At 39.9% G+C, this 9,006-nt stretch overlaps 1 protein-coding gene across 1 annotated transcript; it reads left to right on the forward strand.

Annotated features, from left to right (window-relative positions):
* The first annotated feature begins 754 nt into the window (after positions 1-754).
* Positions 755-8,773, forward strand: ccdc12 (coiled-coil domain containing 12). Its single transcript, XM_041941650.1, has 7 exons — positions 755-862; positions 4,122-4,192; positions 7,192-7,271; positions 7,460-7,521; positions 7,612-7,646; positions 7,755-7,831; positions 8,418-8,773. Exons 1-7 carry the CDS (start codon positions 779-781, stop codon positions 8,495-8,497), a joined length of 489 nt encoding a protein of 162 aa, XP_041797584.1. The 5' UTR covers positions 755-778; the 3' UTR covers positions 8,498-8,773.
* The last annotated feature ends 233 nt before the right edge of the window (positions 8,774-9,006 follow it).

Consider the following 9,006-nt stretch of genomic DNA (forward strand, 5'->3'; position numbering starts at 1 on the left):
ATTCACATTAATTTCAGTTCTCTCACATTTGTACTAAAGCAGAGAAAATGCACCTGTGTTTGATGGGTAGTTTGCATTATAGACAGCTTTTTGCTATCTGCTGTGGTTGTCTTTATATAATTTGTGATCCAGTAGTTAATCTGTCACTTGATTGACCACTGATGTGTAGTGTATTGATTTATCAGTGTTATGATATTTACTCTTTCATCTTTAACACAATCAGGTTTGTGTTGTTACACTCTAATGTTGGACATTATGGACACAGTGAAGCTTGAGGCAGCTGTATTACCATGGTGATGGCCTACATTCCTAACCAGGACCTGACAGTGTCACAATCAACAGAGTGTCAGTCTGTCCGATGTATTCACCTCAATGTAAAGATCTGTTAATAGTACATAAGTAGGTTTAAATAGGCTATTCAAAAATAGTCTATGCAGCAAGTTGCTGTAGCTAAATTAATTGAAGTATAAATCCATGTGCCAGTGCATCCACATAAACCCCTATATAAGCTTGTTTGTGTTTAAATTTTAGAAAATTATTTTACCCTCAATGGGAATTCGACTTTTGAATGAGAATGTTTCAAATCCAATCAATAATAATAATGATGATAAGAGTAATAGTTAAATGATTCTGAGGAAATTTGTCAAGAAAACACAAATATTGTCACATGATCAGGCAGCAGGCAAATGCAATCGATGTGCTCGACGGTCGTTTTTACATCCTCAGCCAGGAGAGTCAGTGGATATCAGAGAGAATTGAGCGGCGTGTGGACGTAAACATGGAGCAAAGTGTTGGGTCACTACAGGAGCAGGCCCTGAAGAGAAAAGAGAGGCTAAAAGCACTGAAAGACAAAAAACTTCATGTAAGTGTCTTGTCTGGGGTTGTCTGGTTTCTTAGAAATGCAACATAGCCTTTAACCGACGCTTCATTTCGTTAGTGAGGTAGCTTACGTTAGCTGACTTAGCTTGTAGACAGCGTTAGCATACTCATTAAACGTAGTTAGCAAATCAGTCATAAACATGGATCATGGAAATGTTGTTGTGCTCTGAGAGGATGCAACTCTTGGTTTTGATATTTAATTTAGATCTAGATAAGTTCAACGTTTACTTTACAGTTTGTCTGGTTTGCCTGTGCAGCTAATTTCCGAAGCTAATGTGAATGGACTTCTTTCTCAGAGACAAAGACAACTTGAAGTCATGTGTCGAAATTAATATTCTAGCTAAATCTTAGTTATTAAGAATTACGAGAACACGTGGGTAGTTTACAACAGCCCTCTATTTTTACCACGATCACTCAGCTTGTAGATGATTTGGGAAATACTAAAAAAGAAGTCACATGTTCGAATAAGCCTGTCACCTTCAAAGTATTTTATTATACTGTCTATGCTTTGTAGGCATTTTGTGATGCACAGATTCTCTGTACAGTGTTTGGTAAAACGAGAGCTGTATCAATAGCTGTATTTCCTTGTACTTAAGACATTTGTTTGTTCAGCAATGCATTTAAAAGATTGGGCCTCAATATCTTGCTGACAGACAGAGGAACAGGATAGATGGTGGCTGCAAGACTAGACCCATTCTTTATGTAAAGAATGGATCTCTGCTGCCACACAGTGATATGAATCACTAGATTTTTTTAAATGTCTCTCCTTTTCTGTATTTTGCACAGTTTCTCTGATCTAGATATATGGAGACACCAGTGGTCATAAAGGTCTCGAACTATAATTGAATTCAGAGAGATGTTTTTCAGATGGGAAGAATGCAGAACTGCATTTCCTGAAGAATGTAACATTTAGTTATGTCTTTCAGAACTGCTTTGCTATAAATAAGGCTGTTTTTAGCTGTTTCCTGCACAAGTCCAACCATGGTGGGATGTTTGTTAATTATCTGAAGATGAAGACAATAACTAAGCAGGAAAAATAAATATTTTTCACTCAATGTGTCACTCCAACCTGACTACAGTAATGGATTAAGTGTACATGTGACATTAGTACGACAATGTAAGTGAACTGATTTTTATTCTATTTGTGTTCAACTATTTGAAAGAGAGGAAAATAATGGTTGCCACTGTGGTGAAAAAAAAATAATCGGCCATGTACTTGTATCAAATCTGTGAATTGATTTAACAACAAAACTTTATTATAAAAAATATCATAGGTTGATTATTTAGAACCCCTCACATCCTTTCCAAAATAGACCCCAGACACACAAGCGCGTGTTGGAGGAAATGGGGAGGGGAGTCTGCAAACCACATGCATTTTGCAGGTGTCCCCTGTGAAATGCACAATTCAGAGACCAATGGTCACCTTGGCTAGAAGTGGTGGGGGAGGCATGCAGCTAGGCATATTGGGAAACCTTTGCATTTCGTCAGTTTGTATTGTAAGTAGCTTCCTGGTAACGTGTTGGGTAATTGCAGTTACTAATGCCAGTGTTTACGTCAGTTTATATTATTTTCCGTATGTATGTTTTGCCTTCTTGTTGTTTCTGGATGGTACTGTCCCACAGATTGAAGTGATGAACCGATGATGGTAGAGATGAAGATGTACATGTGTTGGGGTGTCTGTTTGAATATTTCTGTGGATGAAAGCAGAAGGCAAGGTGTAAACTGGTGACAGGGAGGGAAATCTGTACACATCACAAGTTTTGCATTTCTAGAGAGTAGAATTCAAAAGAAACAGGTTGTAATAACTGGGACATGTGTTTGTTCATAGGTCATAGGTTAGTTGTAGGGTAGTTTTTTTTTTTTCATTTCTCAGCAGCCAACAGTGGACACAAGAGAAAGACTTCCATGCCACACTGCTGTAAACTGGACACTGTGGCATGCCAGTAAAAATACACTTATTGTGGTGGAAAGTGGGGGGAAGAGTGAAGAGAAAACTTTTACTGCTGTAAAAGAGGATTTCCATTAAATATGGAGATAGCTCATTCACATTAAAGTTCTGTGAAAAAAATGTATTAAAAACAGTAACCCGAAATAACAGCACATCTCTGGCCACTACCACACGCTGTACAGTAAAATTCAAGTTATGTGTAAGAGCTGCTTGAGAACTATCTTATCAGTGACATTGTGTGCTGAGCAAATTTTGCCCATGATAATTTCACTATCACAATTCCATGTCAACACACACCTCTGCTCTTGGCCCAAATGTTCTACTGCACTAACAGAAGGTCAATGGAGCAGAGTTTCACTTGTTCCTCATTAGGGCGGCTCCATGTGTTGAACCACTGCTGAATCCGGTGCACTGTGACAGTCTTTCAGTTCTGGATATGAATTCTTCATGCAACAGGAAACGTTGTTCAATGTGTAGGCCACTGTTTTGGCAGTTAGACTAGCGTGTGTTACACTCAGCTGGTGTTGAGCACAGGCATACTGGCTTGCCGGACAATGTTTGATAAACGATTATTGACATTCCTGAAGCTGGGGGTTGTTTTCCTTTTGTGCCGCACTTCAAGAATGAGTCAGTCCCCTGAATTGTTCTAGCAGGTGGACAGGAAGCCTCTTCAGGAAAATGGAAGATGGGAGGAGCTCAATATCCTTGTTACCACTTTTCACTTGGGGTCAATATAATTTTTTCCTGAATTTCTGCAAGCCTATGTCAGAGTTTGTTTTCTCCATTGTTTTTAAGTGGATAATTTAGTGTAGGCCACAGTCTGAAATGCTGCTGTTGCTAGGTATTTGTTGTTACAGCTAGCCTTGAAGCAATAACTGGTCTGATTTTCCCAATTTTAATAGGCCCAGTTCTCCCTAATAGCAAAATGCCTTCAGTAATAGTCAAGCTGATTTGTTATTTGAGTCCCAAGTGATGGGCCAACACAAAAAACAGATGTGTTATTATTTTGTTTTCCAATGCAAGTGTTAGCCTAGTGTATATATCTTTACTGTTGTCAGATCTCTGAAATGGGCTGAGGCTTAGGTAAGTTTTTTAAAAAGGGGTCATCTTGTTGCCCCTGTTTCATGTCATTGTCAGTATTTGTTAGCAATTCATTTATTCCCTCTGGAAGAATACAACATTAGCGAATGCTAATTCTGGCCAGTCCATTGACTGAAGAATGAGATTTTAACTTTGGGAGTACTGTATGGTGAATGGAAGTTATTTTAATGATGGCATGATGATATTTTAACAGGGGCGACAGGAAGATGAGGAGCCAGAGAAGAAAAAAGCTTTACTAGAGGAGACTGCTGAAGAGCGGCACAGGTTGGTTAATCATACCACACACAAAATAGCTGTTATTTGCTTATTTTTGTTGTTTAATTCCATCATATTTTCAGTAAAAGCACGTCATGATTTTTTACAACTGTTGCTCATAGCTGCTTGCCCCTTTAGCTGAGGCTTTTTAAGCTCCATAAACGGAACTGAAACAGATATGAAAGTACATCTTCGCGCCATCAGAGCTTTTATCTGACCTTTATCTGAACACCATCGCCTTGTAACGGCACCCGTGTCTCGTTGTGAGATGCAGTGTTTGCACTGGGCCGCATCACAGCTTCGTACTATTAACTGCTCAAATATCCAGCAGATTACGCAACTCAGCCGGTAGGAAGGAGAAGCCATCTTTCCTGTCCTACAGGACCTTTTTTCCATTGTTTATATTTAATGACTGCACTGAGGGAGTGCCACTGTGTTTCCTCCAGTCCGAGAGAACAGTTCTCTCTCATGAGAATAGCTGCAGAGTTTAAAGGCCTAATTTAGACATTTTTCAGTGATGAGGAAAGGTCAGTGTTCATCGTGCTCTGCGTTTTTGTTTTTTTGTTTGTTTTGTTTTTTGAATCTGTGTTTTGCTAAGTCAAGACAAACATCTTTAGCAGGGTGTGAGTATAATGTGTCTTGGTATTAAAATTTCATGGGAGATCAAATTTCCAAAGCAAGACACTAAAGAACGCAACAATCAACATGTTTGTTCTAAAGTTATTGCTGTTCAAATGAATGATGAAGTTTTTAATATGTTGGGCTTTTTCAGCTCTGTGTGTGTTATCATACATTCCTTCATACCTATTCCACAAACGGCACCAGCCGCACCATGCAGCTCTTCCTGTTATACCTTGTTAAGTGTTAGGGCTACTGTTTCCAGATAGCCTGACAGGTAAGTAGATTTAACATAATAGGAAATAACAAATACAATTCAAAGAAGTCCAAAAGCCTCTAAAGATATGAGCTAATTGCATGGTAGCTTTAACAATCTCTGTGGCTCATGTGTAAATGAAAAGGTTGATTGTTGTCTTGAGTTATTTTTGCTGTGGAGATTGGAGCAGGTAGATTGAGTGTGTAAACGTTCAAACACTGCTGAACTTCCTCCGTTCACTATAAACACTATGAGAGGGCCACACTTGGGTCAGCGCTGGGAATTTATCACTGGCTCTCTTTGATGCCACAGTGTGCTTGAAGTGGAAATGCGTAAACACACTCTAAAGGTTTCACATCAAACAAAAGAGAGTTAAGAAAAAAAAAGGGATGTCAAACTTTGAAAGCAGAAAATGTACATGTACAGCCTGTTTTTCCTCTGTCTTGCCTGTGATGGGACTCAGTGTTCTTCAGTATGTGTCTGTGCTTTGGTCCTTAACATAAATATCCTGATATTTACTGGCGGCACTGGTAGTGCTCATCAGTTTAAAAGTTTCCTTCGACTGCCATTGCTTGTCAATGACAAGAGCTCTTAAAAATGAACGTTGTAATATTCATTAAATGTTCTGTAATATGTTATGCTGACCCCTTGACCATCCCTTTTGTGCCTCAATTTCTACAAAGAATGTAAAATTCTAAGACATTGTCATGGAGTTGGCATGAAACTTGCTCTCCAGAGGACCGTCTTTAGAGCAAAACATCAGTTTTGTACAGACATAAATTATGGCAAGAATGGAAATACGTTTTCTTGAAAGTTGTGGCTCTCAAGTGATGAAATTCATTGATTTTGGTGAATCTGTGGCCTTTGCACAAGTGCCACCCTGACACTAAAATGTCCACTTCCATACAATGTATTGCATAATGTAGCCCAACAGAAATTAAATAGTAGTAAATGATTGCTTCCTTTCAATTTAGTCAATGTGATCTGTTGAAGGCTGATAAATGATGGCCTATAGTTAACCCAGAACAGGTGCCTTCTGCCTACTCCAGACGAAGTCTGAGTCTTAGTGTGACTTGCTATCAGGGCATCTGGACTGTGTGACACTGACTGAGCTCAGGTTGGCAAAATTATTGACATCTTTTCATTTATTTTATAAGCCTAGTAGTAAGTAAGTAGTCTCCTTCTGTTTTATTTTTTTATTCCATTTATTATTATTTCTAAGGGACAGTGCAAATTAATGAATATTACTTTAAATATGCCAAGAGGCCAGTTTTCATCTGTAGTCCCTGACCAGGTGTGAAGTTGGGAACCTAAAATCAAGAAACAAGTTGAACTCGTTCAAATTGTCTGATTATTTCCTTCCTTTTATTATAGTTGGTGTCTAAGTTCATGTCATATTTATGTTACAGAAGATTTTGTTTCACTTAAAATAAATGTAATTAAGTGTCTCTGCCTCCTCAGGAGAGAGTCAGGAGGCAGAGAGAGCGAGAGATGTGTGGACTAGGAGTGGACCTCAGTCAGCCAAAGGCAGAACATGACCAGCATTCCTGCCCATACCCGTACAAGGCATCGGTCTGTCTGTTGGCAGCAGGGGTGTGATAAATGTACCAAGGGTGCGCCCTCCCGAGCAACCATCTCAAATCCACGTTAAACCCGCAACAGCTGACAACTCTCTTGGTCCGCACTTGGTCAGACAATAGTTTATCGCTGCTCCTGGACTTGGTGTATAATCTGCAGAGATGTCAGCTAAACTCGCCAAGAATTCCTCGGTGTGGAGATGTGATGAAAGACTGCGTAATTCAACATCAAGGAAAGAATTCCTCAGCTGCTTGCTGCTCTCCTCAAGTCCGTGCCCAGGAGCAGGTGGAACATGTTAATCAGACACGTTCATAGGATAAAGAGGGACATTATACCCAACCCCCTCTAGACATTAGATGTGCAGCTGTGTAGGATTTGCAGATGGTCTTTTATGCTCCTTAATCTCTGGTGGAATATATTTGCCTACACTGCCACCCCCTGGACTGTCACAAGTGTACATGGAAAAAGAGTGAGGGAGAATTGTTGACTGATAAGAGATGTTTGTGAGTCCGACCACTAAAAGTTGACTTGCATGAATGTGTGTTTCTGTCCTCAGAGAACTGAAGCTGAGGAATTACACCCCGGAGGATGAGGAGCTGAAGACGAGGCAGGTGCCCAAAGCCAAACCTGCATCAGGTGAGAGCTCTTCAATCATAAACAGACTCAGGGGATGTATAATGTTACAGTGCCTTGCTGTTGAGTGCTGTTAGTATCATACTGCATACTTCATATTTTGCTTCCAGGAAGCTCACAGCACATGAGTGTTGCCCACTGCTGCTATCATGTTTCATTTATGACTCGTGATAAATATTCTTTGCTTGCAGTGGAGGATAAAGTGAAAGACCAGTTAGAGGCTGCTCATCCAGAGCCCATCATTGAAGAAGTGGTGAGTACTCCTTTCTATATAAATGGGATTTTCTCTGTTGAAAAAGCGTAGTAGCTGTCGTTGCCATATTCAGCCGTTCTCTTCCCACAGGATTTGGCCAACCTCGCTCCAAGAAAGCCAGACTGGTATGACCTTTTTGAAAATTATTTTCCAACCTGTACAGTGTATAAACTCTCGGTATGATCAAAGATTCATTGTTGCTGACATTGTCTTTTGGTTGATTCTGAATGTAGGGACCTAAAGCGTGACGTGGCAAAGAAATTGGAGAAGTTGGAGAGAAGAACACAGAGAGCCATCGCTGAGCTCATCCGTTAGTATTTCCCACTTCACGTTTTTTTGCGTTTTATCACTGAATTTTGTCGTCACCATAGAGACAGGCCTGTCTGAGCTGGCGTGAATTATTAGGCTAATTGCTTTGTGGTTTCCAGACTCCACGGAGACTCAAAGCCATCTGATAACATCAATGGTGTGATTCCTCTACCGATGTACGAGCCACATTCTAAAAATAGGCATAAGCTGTCACGGAGAACGAGAACAGGTTTAAATGTTAAGGCTGTCCCTCACTGTAATGTGTGACAGTGATTACTAATTGCTCTCATTTGCGTTTGTTGTGTTAATGTGTGTACTCACAATAACCCAGTTAATGACAGTTATAATATCATCTCATTCATAACATCATTATAATGGCATTTAAATATAAACAGTCACTCATTTCAGTTTGGTCTTAGGGATGCTTGGTTACAGGTTCTCAATGGTGCATGTTATCCACACGACTTGAATAAAACCATCATGGCTAATGTGCAGGATCCACACACAGATGTAACTAGTGATTGAAGGATGCAGAGAATGAATGAATGAATCAGACTGACAGGGAGCGTTTGGTTGTGTGCGTGCAGGGGATCGTCTCCGAGGCACTGACGAGGAGTTGGCCGAAGTGGTGGGAGCAGTCAGGATGGAGGAGGGAGACTCAGACTGAATCCAAGATGTGACAGAGCAGATTACAGAACAGAGGCCTCGGTTTACTGGGACTGTACTGTCGCATCTGTGTCGTGCTCAAAGAGACGTGTACATACCTCGCTGCAGGGAGTAAAAAAATGTTTTGTCAGGTCTTCATATTCCCTTGTCCCATTGCATTACTACATATGAATATGTAGTGATACATTCACTTTATTTGGTTCATTAAGGTGCACTGTTGATGTTATCATCAATATGTTTGTTGTTTTATATTTTCAAGTAAAAGAATGTACATTTTTCAAATGTGTGATTATTATTTTCATGCATTTTGCCTTAATTTGAAAGAAGGTGCGGCCCATATGAAAAAAATCTATATCACCGTGTTTGTAGTATAACAAACAGTGCACAAATATCTGTTGCCAAATCATCCAACCCTGCATGATGGGGTGCAGTAGAGAGTAGGTAAGGGAGCAAACCCCTCCTGCTGGATTTTAACCAGGGATGTTGTGGTTACGTTAAGTTATTTAATTT

Source organism: Chelmon rostratus, chromosome 8, assembly GCF_017976325.1.
Source record: "Chelmon rostratus isolate fCheRos1 chromosome 8, fCheRos1.pri, whole genome shotgun sequence".
NCBI classification, from domain to species: domain Eukaryota; kingdom Metazoa; phylum Chordata; class Actinopteri; order Chaetodontiformes; family Chaetodontidae; genus Chelmon; species Chelmon rostratus.